The sequence below is a fragment of the Arachis stenosperma genome, chromosome 9 (genome assembly GCF_014773155.1).
Source record: "Arachis stenosperma cultivar V10309 chromosome 9, arast.V10309.gnm1.PFL2, whole genome shotgun sequence".
NCBI lineage: Eukaryota > Viridiplantae > Streptophyta > Magnoliopsida > Fabales > Fabaceae > Arachis > Arachis stenosperma.
Genome location: NC_080385.1, coordinates 29,722,790 through 29,742,249, shown reverse-complemented (window position 1 = coordinate 29,742,249; position 19,460 = coordinate 29,722,790). Strand labels below are relative to the sequence as shown.

At 37.6% G+C, this 19,460-nt stretch overlaps 1 protein-coding gene and 1 non-coding gene across 2 annotated transcripts; one reads left to right on the top strand and one right to left on the bottom strand.

Moving 5' to 3' along the window:
* Positions 1 to 10,107: 10,107 nt before the first annotated feature.
* Positions 10,108 to 10,730, top strand: LOC130949322 (uncharacterized protein At4g04775-like). Its single transcript, XM_057878075.1, has 2 exons — positions 10,108 to 10,335; positions 10,413 to 10,730. The coding sequence occupies exons 1-2, from the start codon at positions 10,108 to 10,110 to the stop codon at positions 10,728 to 10,730; spliced, it is 546 nt and encodes a 181-aa protein (XP_057734058.1).
* A 4,704-nt stretch (positions 10,731 to 15,434) lies between these two features.
* Positions 15,435 to 15,542, bottom strand: LOC130953814 (small nucleolar RNA R71). Its single transcript, XR_009075975.1, has one exon. It is a non-coding gene; the product is annotated as a small nucleolar RNA R71 (small nucleolar RNA).
* Positions 15,543 to 19,460: the final 3,918 nt, after the last annotated feature.

Below are 19,460 nucleotides of genomic sequence, written 5' to 3'. Positions count from 1 at the left end.
GCCGTTGAGAGCGCGCCAATTGGACTCCTGTAGCTCCAGAAAATCCATTTCGAGTGCAGGGAGGTCAGAATCCAACAGCATCAGCAGTCCTTTTTCAGCCTAACTCAGATTTTTGCTCAGCTCCCTCAATTTCAGCCAGAAAATACCTGAAATCACAGAAAAACACACAAACTCGTAGTAAAGTCCAGAAATATGATTTTTGCCTAAAAACTAATAATATTTAACTAAAAACTAATTAAAACATGCTAAAATCTACATGAAATTACCCCCAAAAAGCGTATAAAATATCCGCTCATCAAGGTTTATAAAGGATTTTTCGAAAATTGCAAAACCTCTGAGCAATCTGCTAGCTGCTGACACACCATTTGTCTTTGACAAAGAATGTTTGCAGGCCTTTGAGACCCTGAAAGCTAAGCTGGTCACAACACCAGTCATTTCTGCACCAGACTGGACTTTACCATTCGAACTAATGTGTGATGCCAGTGACCATGCCATTGGTGCAGTATTAGGACAGAGGCATGACAAGCTTCTGCATGTCATTTATTATGCTAGTCGTGTTTTAAATGACGTGCAAAAGAATTACACAACCACAGAGAAGGAGTTGCTTGCAGTGGTTTATGCCATTGACAAGTTCGGATCTTATTTAGTAAGATCAAAAGTGATTGTGTACATTGACCATGCTGCTCTAAAATATTTCCTCACAAAGAAGGATTCAAAACCCAGACTCATAAGATGGGTGTTGCTTCTGCAAGAGTTTGATATAGAAATAAGAGATAGAAAAGGGACAGAGAACCAAGTAGTTGACCACCTATCCCGGATAAAACCAGTAGTAGGAGCATCCCTCCCTTCTACTGAGATCTCTGGAACCTTTCCAGATGAGTAATTTTTTGCCATTCAGGAAGAACCATGGGTTGCAGATATTGCAAACTATAAAGCTGTGAGATTCATACCCAAAGAGTACAGTAGGCAGCAAACAAAAAAATTGGTTTCTGATGCAAGGTACTACTTGTGGGATGAACTGTATCTCTTTAAGAGGTGTGCAGACGGAATAATCCGTAGATGTGTACCTAAAGAAGAGGCACATACGATCCTATGGCACTGCCATGGATCACAATATGGAGGACATTTTGGAGGTGAGCGAACAGCCACAAGGGTTCTCCAATGTGGCTTCTACTGGCCTACTCTCTATGGAGACTCCCGAGAGTTTGTACGTAACTGTGACAGTTGCCAGAGAGCTGGTAATCTGCCTCACGGTTATGCCATGCCTCAGCAAGGGATCTTAGAGATTGAATTGTTTGATGTATGGGGTATTGACTTCATGGGACCTTTCCCACCATCATATTCAAACACTTATATTCTGGTGGCAGTAGACTATGTATCTAAATGGGTAGAGGCAATTGTAACACCCACCAATGATACTAAGACAGTGTTGATATTCCTCCAGAAGCATATCTTTAGCAGGTTTGGTGTCCCTAGAGTACTAATCAGTGATGGAGGCACTCATTTCTGCAATAAGCAGCTTGACTCTGCTCTGATCCGATATGGAATTAACCACAAAGTGGCAACTCCATATCATCCATAGACAAATGGGCAGGCTGAAGTCTCAAACAGAGAACTAAAACGAATCCTAGAACGGACTGTAATAAGTACCCGTAGAAGGGATTGGGCAAGAAGTCTGGATGATGCTCTGTGGGCATACAGAACCGCATTCAAGACTCCTATAGGGACCTCTCCATACCAGCTTGTGTATGGAAAAGCCTGTCATCTACCAGTGGAACTGGAACACAAGGCCTACTGGGTGACCAGGTTCCTAAACCTTGATGCTAAGGTAGCTGGAGAGAAGAGATTACTCCAGTTGAATGAGCTAGAGGAGTTCAGACTCAATGCTTTTGAAAATGCTAAAATTTACAAGGAGAAAGCAAAAAGGTGGCATGATAGAGAGCTGTCATCTAGAGTCTTTGAGGTAGGATAGAAGGTTCTGCTATTTAACTCTAGGCTCAGATTGTTCCCTGGGAAACTAAAATTCCGGTAGAAGGGACCATATGTGATTACAAGTGTGTCACCATATGGATATGTAGAGCTTCAGGATAGTGACCCTGACAAAAAGTTCATTGTTAATGGGCAGAGAGTCAGACATTATCTTGAAGGCAATGTTGAGCAAGAATGCTCAAAACTGAGACTAAATCAAAGCTGAGTAAAGTCCAGCTAAAGACAGTAAAAAAGCGCTTGCTGGGAGGCAACCCAGCCATTAGCAGATTAGATGTTTTGAGTTTATTTAATTTTGTTATTCATGTTTGATAATATATTTCAGTAAATAATTTAGAAAAAAAGAAGCTTCAGAACATAAAGCAGAGGAATCACAGAGGAAAAGAGCTCACTGGCTTTAAAACGCCAGAATAGGTAGCATTCTGGGCGTTTAACGCCAGAAATAGCAGCATCCTGGGCGTTCAGAAAAAAGTGGAAAAAATTAAAAGAAAAAAAAAGAAAGAAAAAGAAAAAGCAAGCAGAAAAAGCCAATAGCCCTTAAAACCAAAAAGGCAAGGGTAAAAATGATCCAAGGCTTTGAGCATTAATAGATAGGAGGGCCCAAGGAAATAAAATCCAGGCCTAAACGGCTAAATCAAGCTGTCCCTAACCATGTGCTTGTGTCATGAAGGTCCAAGTGAAAAGCTTGAGACTGAGTGGTTAAAGTCGTGATCCAAAACAAAAGAGTGTGCTTAAGAACTCTGGACACCTCTAACTGGGGACTTTAGTAAAGCTGAGTCACAATCTGAAAAGGTTCACCCAGTTATGTGTCTATGGCATTTATGTATCCGGTGGTAATACTGGAAAATAAAGTGCTTAGGGCCACAGCCAAGACTCATAAAGTAGCTGTGTTCAAGAATCAACATACTGAACTAGGAGAATCAATAACACTATCTAAAATTCTGAGTTCCTATAGATGCCAATCATTCTGAATTTCAAAGGATAAAGTGAGATGCCAAAACTGTTTAGAAGCAAAAAGCTACTAGCCCCGCTCATCTAATTGGGACTAAGTTTCATTGATATTGTGAGATTCATTATATATTCTCTTCTTTTTATCCTATTTTATTTTCAGTTGCTTAGGGACAAGCAACAATTTAAGCTTGGTGTTGTTATGAGCGAATAATTTATACGGTTTTTGGCATTGTTTTTATATAGTTTTTAGTATGTTTTATTCACTTTTTAGTATATTTTTATTAGTTTTTAAGCAAAATTCACATTTCTAGACTTTACTATGAGTTTGTGTATTTTCTGTAATTTCAGGTATTCTGGCTAAAATTGAAGGACCTGAGCAAAAATCTGATTCAGAGGCTGAAGAAGGACTGCTGATACTGTTGGATTCTGACCTACCTACACTCGAAATGGAATTTTTGGAGCTACAAGAGCCAAATGACGCACTCTCAATTGCGCTGGAAAGTAGACATCCAGGGCTTTCCAGCAATATATAATAGTCCATACTTTGCCCGAGTTCAGACGATGCAAACTGGCGTTCAACGCCAGCTTTCTGCCCTATTCTGGTGTTAAACGCCAGAAACAAGTTGCAAGCTAGAGTCAAACGCCAGAAACAAGTTACAAACTGGCGTTTAACTCCAAGGAAGGCCTCTACACGTGAAAGCTTCAATGCTCAGCCCAAGCACACACCAAGTGGGCCTGGAAGTAGATTTCTGCATCATTTACTTAATTCTGTAACCCTAGTAACTAGTTTAGTATAAATAGAACTTTTTACTATTGTACTAGGGAGCTTTTGGAACATCTTTGATCAGTTTTATGCTATCTTAGACTTTTATAGGGCTGGCCATTCGGCCATGCCTGGACCATTATCACTTATGTATTTTCAATGGTGGAGTTTCTACACACCATAGATTAAGGTGTGGAGCTCTGCTGTTCCTCGAGTATTAATGCAAAGTATTATTGTTCTTCTATTCAATTCATGCATATTTTTATTCTAAGATATTCATTCGCACTTCAACTTGATGAATGTGATGATCCGTGACACTCATCACCATTCTCACTTATGAACGCGTGCCTGACAAACACTTCCGTTCTACCTGCGAAAGCTAGAGTGTGTATTTCTTGGATTCCTGGTCCACAATGCATGGTTGCCTCTCCTGAAAATAGAGCCTTTCATTTCGTGAGATCAGAGTCTTCGTGGTATAAGCTAGAATCAATTGGCAACATTCTTGAGATCCGAAAAGTCTAAACCTTGTCTGTGGTATTCCGAGTAGGATCTAGGATGGGATGACTGTGACGAGCTTCAAACTCGCGACTGTAGGGCGTGGTGACAGACGCAAAAGGATAGTAAATCCTATTCCTACACGATCGAGAACCGACAGCTGATTAGCCATGCGAGAAACCGTAGAGGACCATTTTCACTGAGAGGACGGGAAGTAGCCATTGACAACAGTGTTGCCCAACATACAGCTTGCCATAGAAAAGAGTATGAAGGATTGGATGAAGGCAGTAGGAAAGCAGAGATTCAGAAGGAACAATGCATCTCCATACACTTATATGAAATTCTCACCAATGAATTACATAAGTATCTCTATCTTTATTTTATGTTTATTTATCTTTTAATTATCAAAACTCTATAACCATTTGAATCTGCCTGACTGAGATTTACAAGACGACCATAGCTTGCTTCAAGCTGACAATCTCCGTGGGATCGACCCTTACTCACGTAAGGTTTATTACTTGGACGACCCAGTGCACTTGCTGGTTAGTTGTGCGAAGTTATGAAAAAGAGTTGAGATTACAATTGTGCGTACCAAGTTGTCTCAACGTGGAGGTGCGGAGGCTGCTGGCGAAGAACAACCTCGTCCCGTATACGCAGTTCTTGTACGGCACTAAGGTGGTCTCACACCAAACCGCATCGGGATGGACGACTGAAGTAGTAGAGCCATCGGCGTCCTTCCCACTTTACTGAGATTGCTGAGTCACAGCATTTAGTCTCTGCGTATAAGCTTCTTATGTAACACATGTTACTATGATTAGTATGACAGCCATACAATTAATCTCTAATTTTATATCAGAAGATCATATGTTTGTTTACTCGCAAAATGATCCTAAGACCGCTGATCAGCAAATCTCGCTTTGTTCTCTTCCAACGTGTGGGTGTACTTGAACGTCTCTGCCAATGTCACCTCGCTATCCAACGACTTCGACTAAACATGTTGCGTTGAAACAATATGATTAAGATTCCTAGTAATGATATGTAAAATAATATAACTAAGTTAATAATAAAATTAAATAAACTATATACCAGTCTGGATTTAGTTTTCATGAAGGTCGCTAAATCACCGGTATACTTTGACGATCGTGCTCAGCATCCCATATAAGGTGCAGCTGTGCAAAGAAACTTTAAATTTAATTAATCGAAATAGAAGATATAAACTAGCTAAGAAGGTTTGAAACTAAAAAAAATTAATTACCACTCATTCAAACCTACAATCCTAAATTAAATCCACTAAACTAGAATCAATAATCAAACACTTTTAGTAATTCAATAATCAGTAAACATGGAACACTTTCGACCATTCAAACCTACAACCTTAAATTCACTAAACTAAAATCAATAAGCAGACACTTTCAACAATTCAATAATCAGTAAACATGAAACACTTTCAGCCATTCAAATCTATAACCCTAAATTAAAGCTACTAAACTAGAATCAATAATCAGACACTTTTAGCAATTCAATAATTAGTAAATTGAGACACTTTTAGCCATTCAAACTACAACCGTAAATTAAATCCACTAAACTAGAATCAATAATCAGGAAACCTCAAACACTTTCACCCATTCAAATCTACAATTGTAAATCCACTAAACTAGAATAAATAATCAAACATTTTTAGCAATTCAATAATTAGTAAACATGAAACACTTTCAGTCATTCAAACCTATAACCCTAAATTAAATCCACTAAACTAGAATCAATAATCAGACATTTTTAGCAATTTAATAATCAGGAAATATAGAAGACGTAAAGCGATACTAACCCTAAGCCGCCATCAGGGCAAATCGTCAACCGTACGATGAAAGGTGGTGGAGGGGCATCAGCTGCCTCACTTCCGTGAGAGGACTCTGGGGTTGCGACTTCCGTCGCTGGAGGCGGCGTTGCTATGGCAGCAGGATGGTGCATGGTTGGATGCAGCGTTGTCGCCGTAGACGGGGAGACGTAATTGGGGTTAAGGACCATGATGAATGGCTGGTTCGATAAACCCGCAACCTGTGACATCACCGAAGTAGTCAGAGTAGAGGGAGAGGATCTAGAATTTCCAGGGGTATCAGAAGAATCCCTCCCTCTACCATGAACATAACCACGTCCACGACCAGTAGCCTGATCCGTAACACTTCTACCTGTCTTTATATCTACAAATAGCATACCAATTAACAGAATTCAAAACAACAAATCAACTATAAATTATAATAATACCAGTGTAATTCTTATAGCTAATACCACAATATTAGGTTCAACATTTGAAATTCATTCCTAATATAAGTTCAAATACCAATTAAACATACAAAGTTGATATAATTAGGTTAAAAAGGACCAACTTAATTAATCTTGTACTATTAAATAAATGCCTCAATCATGAAAAATCAAGATCAAATATCAATTGACTACCTCAATTTCAAATCTCCAATCAACACGAATAACAAATAATTCAAAACCAGCAACAACCAAGTATAATCTAAATAATCCGACAATCAAATCTCAGCAAAAATAGTCGTAACATAGTTAAACAACATAATTCAGACAATTTCAAACAACTCTAGTAATAATATTCAACAATTCAGTTCAATAATTCAAGCACTTTTTAACAATTTAAAACCTTAATAACTTAATCTAACATGTCCTAACCACCTAAAATCCACTAACAGAAAATTAAATCTAACTAAAGCATAATACTAATTAACAACTATAACCTAAACCAATAATAGTTCTAACTAAAACAGAATATTAATTAGCAATTTGAACAAAAACCTGGAGTAGTGAGCACAACGGGAGAGACAGGGGTCGAGCTAGAGTGGCCGAGAGTGAGAAGGAGGGAGCTAGCCATGGCAGCACTTGGTAGAAGGTGGCGGCAGTGAGCTCGAGGGGAGGCAAGGGCTAGAGCTTCGATGGTCTCTAGGACAATGTGGGTGGTTCAGCTAGAGGAAGAACAAGAGGAAGGGGAAGAAGAAGGAAAGGGGGCGACGTAGCAATGGCTCTGTGGTTGTCGGCGGGGACAGAGAAGATGGAACAGAGGTGGGCGGTGATGGTGGGTGGTTGTTCGTGAGGGCTAAGGTGCGACCAAAGGGAAAGAGAAGAATGGGAGAAGAAGAAGGGAGGGGTCTCGGCGGTGGGTTGACGGCGATGGATAGTGGACTGTGATGGTGGTGGGTTAATGGTGGTGTTGGGGAGAGGGGAGGAAACTAATGAGTGAGTGAGTGAGTGAGAGAGAAACTTGGATAAGAGGGAAGAGGGTTCGCGCTGTGAATTTACGGCCTAGTTACCGTCGGATTGCGGGTCATCAAAACACAGCATTTCACTAAGTGGGTTTACTGTCGAATTTCCGATGGTAAATCCGACCTTAAAGGATGTGCCAATTTATTTTTGTTTTCCTTCAGAAAAGTAAATCCGCCGGTATTAGTTAACCTTACGAATTCGACGCTGTTACTACTGGTAAATCCGTCACAACTCTTCGGCACTGAATCCGACGATACTCGTCATTTTTTTTTTGTAGAGTATATTATTTTATAGCATTTTTTTATAATATAAAACATAAAAATATAACTTACTATCACAATAATACTCAACAAAGTAACTAATTAAAAAATAGATAATTTTTATATTTTATCGAATCCAAAATAAAAAAAAAATTATAAGAACTAAGATACTTTTATTATATAACAAGCACTTATTAGTATTTTTTTAATTAAAAAAATATTAATTATGATTATATATTACTAAATATATATTATTATATTTAATTATATAAAATATTTTAATTTTCGGTCACTGTTCTACTTAATTCTTAGATCTATTCCTATCACATATCAACATAAAATTGCCATATCATATGTTATCTTTTCAATAATATAATTAAAACAGATTAAAACATCGGGGGTACAATAAAATTTAAATCAAATATTATGGATAAAATTAAAATTAAATATGCTAGATGTTCTCTTACTATATATATTGTGCATGTAATTATATATAACAGGTAATAAAATAATTGATTGTCACGGTCATTCTCTTGTTATGTGTACTTGTGTAGTATCGAATGCTAATGATTATATTATATATAAAAGCATTTTTAAGACTATAATTTAGTTATATTTAAGTAATGTAAAATATTATTTTTATTATTTATAATAATAATATTATATTTCTTTATTTTTATTGTTTAAATTTTAATTTTATTATAATTTTATATATTTATTTAATTATTATTGATTCATTGTTTCACTTTTATTGAAATTTATTTTAATATAATAATATTTTTCAATAAAATAGAAATTATATGCTAAGTATCTCATATACTTCTTAACAAATGATATAAAAAAAATTTATGGAACCTATCACATTTACTATCTAAAAATAACTTAAATGTCTTTAAAAATATTTTTGTACGATTTACTCATTAGAACATATAATATCATCATGATATATTTATTATTAAAATATTTAAAGAAATTTTGGTATTAACTATATTGTTATAGTTACAAATATTGGAAAGGCAAGTTAGTAAAGACGAGAAAATGGTGAATGAGAAAAAAATTATGGTTTTCACATTAATGGAGATACTCAAGCCATTGGTGTAAGTATTATATTGAGACTCTATATATTGCTTTCCATTGAATTTAATTACAATTTTTTGGTGGAAGTCTATTTGATTACGCTACAATGATATTTGCTTATGTTTAATAATGTATGTTTTTAGGGAAAAATTATGAAGATTGAACAACGTGATGAATTTCACTTTTTCAAGTTCTCGAGCAAGAGTACTCAAACTATGTTTTTTTTAAACAAAGAGTTGAAAGGTAAAGCAATAAAAAAACACAGAGTTACTAGTCAACTAAATACAAATTAACCCGTAATCATCTCTAGTAGTAATAATTTATAACAACTAAGTGATGGAGTTTAAACAGAAAACACCCAAAGAGTGCTAGTTGAATTAAAGGATAGAGCTGAAAATAAAAAGATTGAAAATGAAAATAGTAAAGAATGAAGTAGCAACACAAAAGATATAGGGCAAACAATAAAAAATGTTCTGAGATATATAACTTAATGATATTGATAACGTGGGAACTAACGGAACAAAGCCAAAAATAGATATTAGAATTAGATGTTATATTTCATTTGAAGTATATATTTGTTTTTAAGTTACTTGACTATAAAACTCGTTATACATGTTCCTTACCCACATTTAAATATATACATGCATTTATTTATTTTGCATTAACATATTTAAGAACTTCATTATCAATTTAGATTATCAAAGGAAAAATAAATTAAAAGATATATCTTAAAAAGTAACCAAAAAATACTAGAATATTTAAAAATAAAAAATATACAGAAATGTGCGGTAAAATCTAATATTTTTGCGACGATTTTAAAGACGAATCTAACGGTGAATACAAAGTGTTGCAAAAATAAGTGAAAATATTATGTTGTGATTTAAAATTGCTGCAAAAACAAATTGAAAAGTAATTACCCAAATAAGTCCCCGAGAAATTTAAAATCGGACGTTTTAGTCCCCGAAGAAAATTAATACCCAAATCAGTCTCCAAGATTTATCTCCAGCGGCCAAAACAATCCCCAAACTCATTTCTCCATTTTATGCCACCGGAAAAAGATGAAGTGGCACAGTTACTCTCCAGCATGTCCAGCAAAAAGAACAGGTGTCATAGAAGGACAAATTAGTCCCCAGCCATGTTATGAAAATGGCGCCATTTAAGGATTGGTACCAAACGTTGCGTTTAAGTGGGAAACACAAGGTCGCGCTTCTTCTCCTCTACCTCAACCCCTCTGTACTTGAACAGAAACGTCTTCTTCGTTGAAACTTTTGGAACCCTAGTTTATCAGCAGCTACAATGACACCAAGCAAAGGAAGCTCGTCGTCTTCGAATCGCCATGGTGGGAGACTCGGCAGTGGCCATAGTTGTAGCGTTATCGGAGACGGTGACATCAGCAGCCTAAGCAAAGTTGAAATCCCCAAAGGGCAACACCCAAAATGTCTATGCGGTTTGTATGCAATAATCTCCACTTCAAGGACTCATGAAAATCTGGGTAGACTATTTTTTGGATGCCCACTATATAAGGTAAACAATTGTAGGATTTTGAATAATTAACATTCTATAAGAATTGTGTTGAAGAGCTATTTTTGTGTGATGAGCAGGAAAAGTTATCTCATTGCAAGTTCTTTGCATGGGTTGACAAGATTTTTGACATTAAGTTGAAGAATGATGACTCGGTGAAGAATGTAACCATGGGTGGTGGTGAGATTGCTGCTAATATTTCACCCATGTATGATACCAATGATGCTGGTTTGGAACACAAACTGATGGAGTTGCAAAATAGAATTGATTTGTTAAAGCTTCAAAAAAATGTAGTCCCAAAAGCTGAGGGCAAGAGTAAATGTACGAATGTAGTACTTGTTATCATGTTCTTTGCAATGTTAGTGTTGATTTTATCAGTAACAATAGCTATTTTGTAAGTTATATCTTAGTATTAAGAGTTCACTGAAACCTGTATGCAAATTTGTATGCTTTTTTGTGATCTAAATGCTTGTGAGAAGAAGAAAATTTCTGCAATATATCATGTTTAAAGTTTTCTTCCAAAATTGTTCGGTTGATGACCTTTATGAATCCAAACAGAAAATCATATTGCTATGTCATGTAGTAAAATGAATAATGAAAAAAAAAGCAACAGCACCATTACTTTTAAGTTCAGTAACAAGTAGCATGAAATGAATAATGGAAAAAAAACAACAGCACCATTACTTATAACAGCAAATATATTGCTTTAATGTCAAATAGCAACTTCAAATCATAGAATGCAAGTCACAGATTCGACCTAATAAAAACAACATAACAGTCATAGTAGCAACATAAACTAAAGTCAGAATTCGGCCATACATGAGCTGAAACATAATTCACAAAAAAAGTTTCATCCATACTACTCTATCATCAATATCTAAATTAAGAGTATTTCAAGTTTAGGTCCATCGACTTGAAATCTCATTACCAAAATACAAACCAAACTATTACATCAAAAAGCATAATCATTTGTCTTCATTCACTTCTGTCTCGGATGCTTAAACCCAGGATTTGGAATAAATTGGAACATCCTTGATGTAGTACCCTCACTTGCCGCTGCAATTGTTTCTACCGAGACGCCTTGACTTTATTTAGGTGGTGGAATAGGAGGTGGAGTGCTAGACTGGACTGGTGCAGGATATTGTGGTCTAATGATAGGCTGCTTGGCCCTTGCACTTTGGAGAATTGTTGCTCTAGAATTTGCTGCACCCTAAGATAAAGAAGATAGCATATGCATAGAGTAAACAAATTTATGGTAGTAAATCTAACAGTGCAGTAACACAAATTACATATCTTTACATTTAGTTTTTCACTCACCATACTAGACACAAAACCTGGTGCATTAGCTGCGGGCTGAGTTGAATTAGGATGATCGACCATATTCTAAAATAATGAAAAAATTAGCCAAATAGAAATCCAAATTGGTCCTTGTGGAATTTAAAAAAAGACATATAAGTCCCTAATGTTTTTTAAAGTATCCACCTAAGTCCCTATAGAAGCCTTAAAAACTCAATTTAACAATCGCGAGCAACAATTAACATGTTATTTATGGTGGTTTACTGATGAGCGGATAATTTGTACGCTTTTTGGCATTGTTTTTAGTATGTTTTTAGTATATTTGGTTTAGTTTTTAGTATATTTTTATTAGTTTTTAGTTAAAATTCACTTTTTTGGACTTTACTATGAGTTTGTGTGTTTTTCTGTGATTTCAGGTATTTTCTGGCTGAAATTGAGGGACCTGAGCAAAAATCTGATTCAGAGACTGAAAAGGACTGCAGATGCTGTTGGATTCTGACCTCCCTGCACTCGAAGTGGATTTTTTAGAGCTACAGAAGCCCAATTGGCGCGCTCTCAACGGCGTTGGAAAGTAGACATCCTGGGCTTTCCAGCAATATATGATAGTCTATACTTTGCCCAATATTTGATGGCCCAAACCGGCGTTCAAAGTCACCTTCAGAAATTCCAGCGTTAAACGCCGGAACTGGCACCAAAGTGGGAGTTAAACACCCAAACTGGCACAAAAGCTGGCGTTCAACTCCAAGAAGAGTCTCTACACGAAAATGCTTCATTGCTCAGCCCAAGCACACACCAAGTGGGTCCGGAAGTGGATTTTTATGTCATTTACTCATCTTTGTAATTCTTAAGCTACTAGTTTCCTATAAATAGGATCTTTTACTATTGTATTTTCATCTTTTGATCACTTTAGATCTCTAGATCATCTTTTGATCATGTTTTTATGATTGAACCCTCTTTGGGAGGCTGGCCATTCGGCCATGCCTAGACCTTATTCTTATGTATTTTCAATGGTGGAGTTTCTACACACCATAGATTAAGGTGTGGAGCTCTGCTGTACCTCGAGTATTAATGCAATTACTATTGTTCTTCTATTCAAATCCGCTTGTTCTTGTTCTAAAATATTCATTTGCACCTAAGAACATGATGAATGTGATGATTATGTGACACTCATCATCATTCTCACCTATGAACGAGTGCTTGACAACCACTCCTGTTCTACAAGCAAACAAGGCTCTAATGTTTATCTCTTGGATTCCTGATACACGATGCATGGTTGATCGCCTGACAACCGAGTGCTCGCCTGACAACCGAGCCAGCCATTCCGTGAGATCAGAGTCTTTGTGGTATAGGCTAGAACTGATGGCGGCATTCAAGAGAATCCGGAAGGTCTAACCTTGTCTGTGGTATTCTGAGTAGGATTCAATGATTGAATGACTGTGACGTGCTTCAAACTCCTGAGGGCGGGGCGTTAGTGACAGACGCAAAAGAATCAATGGATTCTATTCCGGCCTGATCGAGAACCGACAGATGGATAGCCGTGCCATGACAGGGTGCGTTGAACATTTCCACTGAGAGGATGGGAGGTAGCCACTGACAACGGTGAAACCCTTGCATAAGCTTGCCATGGAAAGGAGTAAGAAGGATTGGATGAAGACAGTAGGAAAGCAGAGAGACGGAAGGGACCAAGCATCTTCATACGCTTATCTGAAATTCCTACCAATGAATTACATAAGTACCTCTATCTTTATCTTTATGTTTTATTCATCATTTATACCCACTTGAGTCTGCCTGACTAAGATTTACAAGGTGACCATAGCTTGCTTCATACCAACAATCTCCGTGGGATCGACCCTTACTCGCGTAAGGTTTATTACTTGGACGACCCAGTGCACTTGCTGGTTAGTTGTGCGAAGTTGTAGTGATCACAATTTCGTGCACCAAGTTTTTGGCACCGTTGCCGGGGATTGTTTTGTGTATGGACAACTGACGGTTCATCTTGTTGCTTAGATTAGGTATTTTTCAGAATTCTTAAGAGTGAATTCTAGTGTTTCAAGGTGATGATCTTACCATCACCAAAGCTGATTGATTATCATCAATTTAGCTCTTGAATGCAATGTCCTGCTGAAGCTTGGCCATCCATGTCTAAATCCTTTAGACTAAAGCTTTAGACTAACATTGCATGATTCCTGGAATTCTCATTAAGAATTTTGATACCTTTATTTTCTTTTTCCACTTAATTTTCGAAAAAAATACAAAAAAAATTACAAAATCAAAAAAAAAAACCAAAAATATTTTATGTTTCTTGTTTGAGTCTAGTGTCTAATTTTAAGTTTGGTGTCTTGCATGCATTGTTTATTTGATCTTGGTTCTATTTTCAAGTCAATAGTACAGGGAACTGAAGATTCAGAACATGCAGCAGAGGAATTACACAGAAAAAGCTGGGCGTTCAAAACGCCCAGTGAAGAAGGACAGACTGGCGTTTAAACGCCAGCCAGGGTGCCTAGTTGGGCATTTAACGCCCAAAAAGGTAGTGCATTGGGCGTTAAACGCCAGAATGTGCACCATTCTGGGCGTTTAACGCCAGGATGGCACAAGGGGGAGGATTTTGTTTTCAAATCAATTTTTTTTTCAAGTTTTTAAAGTTTTTCAAAATCAAATCTTTTTCAAATCATATCTTTTCAATCAAATGTTTTCAAAATCAATTTCTTTCCTTTTTCAAAGATACTTGCTATCAATTAATGATTTGATTCAACATTTCAAGTATGTTGCCTTTTCTGTTGAGAAAGGTTTAATGTTTGAATCATATCTTTTCTTGTTAGGCAAGTCATTAATTTTTAAAATCAAATCTTTTTAAAATTGTTTTCAAATCATATCTTTTCAATCACATATTTTTTTTAAACCAATCATATCTTCTTAACCTCATCTTTTTCAAAGTAGTTTTCAATCAAATCTTTTTAACTTCTAATTTCAAAATCTTTTTCAAAAATCACTTGATTTCTTTCCCACTCTTATTTTCGAAAATTAATTAGTGTTTTTCAAAATGTTTTCAAATTCTATAACTTAATTTTCGAAAAAGCTCTTCCTCTCTTCTCACATCCTTCTATTTATGGAGTATCACTCCTCCTCAATGCACAATTCGAACTCTATCTCACTAAGTTCGAATTCTTCTACCTCTTTCTTCTATTTTTCCTTTCCTCTGACACCTCAAGGAATCTCTATACTGTGACATAGAGGAATCCACATTTTCTTGTTCTCTTCTCTTTTATATGAGCAGGAACAAAGACAAAAACATTCTTGTTGAAGCTGACCCTGAACCTGAAAGGACCTTGAAGCGAAAGCTAAGAGAAGCTAAGGCACAACTTTCTGTAGAGGACCTAACAGAAATCTTCAAAGAAGAAGACATGGCAGCCGAAAACAACAACAATGCAAACAATGCAAGGAAGGTGCTGGGTGACTTTACTGCACCTACTCTCGACTTCTATGGGAGAAGCATCTCTATCCCTGCCATTGGAGCAAACAACTTTGAGCTTAAGCCTCAATTAGTTTCTCTAATGCAACAGAATTGCAAGTTCCATGGACTTCCATTGGAAGATCCTCATCAGTTTTTGGCTGAGTTCTTGCAAATCTGTGACACTGTCAAGACTAATGGGGTTGACCCTGAGGTCTACAGACTTATGCTATTCCCTTTTGCTGTAAGAGACAGAGCTAGGACATGGTTGGACTCTCAACCTAAAGAAAGCCTGGACTCATGGGAAAAGCTAGTCAATGCCTTCTTGGCAAAGTTCTTTCCACCTCAAAAATTGAGTAAGCTTAGAGTGGAAGTCCAAACCTTCAGACAGAAGGATGGAGAATCCCTCTATGAAGCTTGGGAAAGATACAAACAATTGATCAGAAAATGTCCTTCTGACATGCTTTCTGAATGGAGCATCATAGGTATTTTCTATGATGGTCTCTCTGAACTATCCAAGATGTCTTTGGATAGCTCTGCTGGAGGATCTCTTTATTTGAAGAAGACGCCTACAGAAGCTCAAGAGCTGATTGAAATGGTTGCAAATAACCAAGTCATGTACACTTCTGAAAGGAATCCTGTGAACAATGGGACTAATCAGAAGACAGGAGTTCTTGAGATTGATACTCTGAATGCCATATTGGCTCAGAATAAAATATTGACTCAATAAGTCAATTTGATTTCTCAAAGTCTGTCTGGAATGCAAAATGCACCAAGCAGTACTAGGGATGCTTCATCTGAAGAAGAAGCTTATGATCCTGAGAACCCTTCAATGGAAGAGGTGAATTACCTAGGAGAACCCTATGGAAACACCTATAATTCTTCATGGAGAAATCACCCAAATCTCTCATGGAAGGATCAACAGAGACCTCAACAAGGTTTCAACAACAATAATGGTGGAAGAAACATGTTTAGCAATGGCAAGCCTTTTCCATCATCTTCTCAGCAACAGACAGAGAATTCTAAGCAGAACCACTCTGACTTAGCAACCATGGTCTCTGATCAAATCAAAACCACTCAAAGTTTCATGACTGAAACAAGGTCCTCCATTAGGAATTTGGAGGCACAAGTGGGACAGCTGAGCAAGAGAATTACTGAACTCCCTCCTAGTACTCTTCCAAGCAATACAGAAGAAAATCCAAAAGGAGAGTGCAAGGCCATCAACATGGCCGAATTTGGAGAGGAAGGAGAGGCAGTGAACGCCACTGAAGAAGACCTCAATGGGTGTGCACTGACCTCCACTGAGTTCCCCAATGAGGAACCATGGGAATCTGAGGCTCAAAATGAGACCATAGAGATTCCATTGGACTTACTTCTGCCTTTCATGAGCTCTGATGAGTATTTCTCCTCTGAAGAGGATGAGTATGTCACTGAAGAGCAAGTTGCTAAATACCTTGGAGCAATCATGAAGCTAAATGACAAGTTATTTGGAAATGAGACTTGGGAGAACGAACCTCCTTTGCTCACCAAAGAACTGGATGACTTGTCTAGGCAGAAATTACCTCAAAAGAGACAAGACCCTGGGAAGTTTTCACTACCTTGTACCATAGGCACCATGACCTTCAAGAAGGCTCTGTGTGACTTAGGGTCAAGTGTAAACCTCATGCCTCTCTCTGTAATGGAGAAGCTAGGGATCTTTGAGGTACAAGCTGCAAGAATCTCACTAGAGATGGCAGACAATTCAAGAAAACAAGCTTATGGACTTGTAGAGGATGTTCTGGTAAAGATTGAAGACCATTACATCCCTGCTGATTTCATAGTCCTAGAGACTGGGAAGTGCATGGATGAATCCATCATCCTTGGCAGACCCTTCCTTGCCACAGCAAAGGCTGTGATTGATGTTGATGGAGGTGAACTAATCATTCAAGTGAATGAAGAATCCTTTGTGTTTAAGGCTCAAGGATACCCCTCTGTCACCATGGAGAGGAAGCATGAAGAGCTTCTCTCAAATCAGAGTCAAACAGAGCCCCCACAGTCAAACTCTAAGTTTGGTGTTGGGAGGCCACAACCAAACTCTAAGTTTGGTGTTGAACCCCCACATTCAAACTCTAAGTTTGGTGTTGGGAGGTTCCAACATTGCTCTGAGAAAATGTGAGGCTCCATGAGAGCCCTCTGTCAAGCTACTGACATTAAAGAAGCGCTTGTTGGGAGGCAACCCAATGTTATATTTTATATTTTCCTTTGTTATTTTATTTTATTTTGTAGGTTGATGATCATGAGAAGTCACAAAATTAATTGAAAAAGCAAAAACAGAATGAAAAATAGGAAGAAAAACAGCACACCCTGGAGGAAGAACCTACTGGCGTTTTGATGAGCGGATAATTTGTATGCTTTTTGGCATTGTTTTTAGTATGTTTTTAGTAGTTTTAGTTTAGTTTTTATTATATTTTTATTAGTTTTTAGTTAAAATTCACTTTTCTGGACTTTACTATGAGTTTGTGTATTTTTCTGTGATTTCAGGTATTTTCTGGCTGAAATTGAAGGTTCTGAGCAAAAATCTGATCCAGAGACTAAAAAGGACTGCAGATGCTGTTGGATTCTGACCTCCCTGCACTCGAAGTGGATTTTCTGGAGCTACAGAAGCCCAATTGGCGCGCTCTCAACGGCGTTGGAAAGTAGACATCCAGGGCTTTCCAGCAATATATAATAGTCCATACTTTGTCCAAGATTTGATGGCCCAAACCCGCGAAGCAATCCGGCCTCAGGAATTCCAGCGTTAAACGCCGGAACAGGAATAAAAGTTGGAGTTAAACGCCCAAACTGGCATAAAAGCTGGAGTTAAACGCCAGGAAGAGTCTCTACACGAAAATTACTTCATTGCTCAGCCCAAGCACACACCAAGTGGGCCCAGAAGTGGATTTTTATGTCATTTACTCATCTTTGTACACCCTAGGCTACTAGTTTTCTATAAGTAGGACCTTTTACTATTGTATTTTCATCTTGGTATCCATCTTTGATCTTTGGAACCTTTTTCTTTAGATCTTTTGATCACTTTGGGAGGCTGGCCATTCGGCCATGCCTAGACCCTATGCTTATGTATTTTCAACGGTGGAGTTTCTACACACCATAGATTAAGGTGTGGAGCTCTGCTGTACCTCGAGTATTAATGCAATTACTATTGTTCTTCCATTCAATTCCGCTTGTTCTTTATCCAAGATATCACTTGTTCTTCAACATGATGAAGGTGATGATTGACTCCCATCACCATTCTCACCCATGAATAAGGTGACTGACAACCATTCTTGTTCTACAAGCATCTGAGGCTTAGTGAATATCTCTTGGATTCTTCGGAATCTTCGTGGTATAGGCAGGACCTGATGGCGGTATTCAAGAGAATCCGGAAGGTCTAAACCTTGTCTGTGGTATTCTGAGTAGGATTCAATGATTGAATGACTGTGATGTGCTTCAAACCTGTAACCTACTGGGCGTTAGTGACAGACGCAAAAGAGTTATTCTATTCCGGTAGGGGAGGGAACCAAACCGGTGATTGGCGGCACTGTGACAGAGTGCTTTGCATTAGCTTTCACTGCGCGGATGGGAGGTAGCTGCTGACAACAGTGAGACCCTACACGAGCTTGCCATGGAAAGGAGTAAGAAGGATTGGATGAAGGCAGTAGGAAAGCAGAGAGACGGAAGGGAAGGCATCTTCATATGCTTGTCTGAAGCTCTTACACCAATGATATACATAAGTATCACTATCTTTATCTTTATGTTATTTTCGTTCATCACCATTATACATTTGAGTTTGCCTGACTGAGATTTACAAGGTGACCATAGCTTGCTTCATACCACCAATCTCCGTGGGATCGACCCTTACTCGCGTAAGGTATTACTTGGACGACCCAGTGCACTTGCTGGTTAGTTGTGCGAAGTTGTAGTGATCACAATTTCGTGCACCAAGTTTTTGGCGCCGTTGCCGGGGATTGTTCTTGAGTATGGACAACTGACGGTTCATCTTGTTGCTTAGATTAGGTATTTTTCTTCAGAGTTCTTGAGAATGAATTCTAGTGTTTCAAGGTGATGTTCTTATCATCACCAAGGCTGATTGATTCTCATCAATTTAGCTCTTGAATGCAGTGTCCTGCTGAAGCTTGGCCGGCCATGTCTAATTCCTTTAGACTAAAGCTTTAGACTAACATTGCATGATTCCTGGAATTCTCATTAAGAATTTTGATACCTTTATTTTCTTTTTCCACTTAATTTTCGAAAAATCCAAAAAAAATTTGCAAAATCAAAAAAAAAAAACCAAAAAAATATTTGATGTTTCTTGCTTGAGTCTAGTGTCTCATCTTAAGTTTGGTGTCAAATGCATGTTTTTGTTACA

Coding starts and splice junctions, on each gene's coding strand:
- LOC130949322 (XM_057878075.1), top strand. CDS start 10,108: ATGACACCAAGCAAAGGAAGCTCGTCGTCTTCGAATCGCCATGGTGGG. Junction 10,336..10,412: donor TTGGATGCCCACTATATAAG/GTAAACAATTGT, acceptor TGTGATGAGCAG/GAAAAGTTATCTCATTGCAA.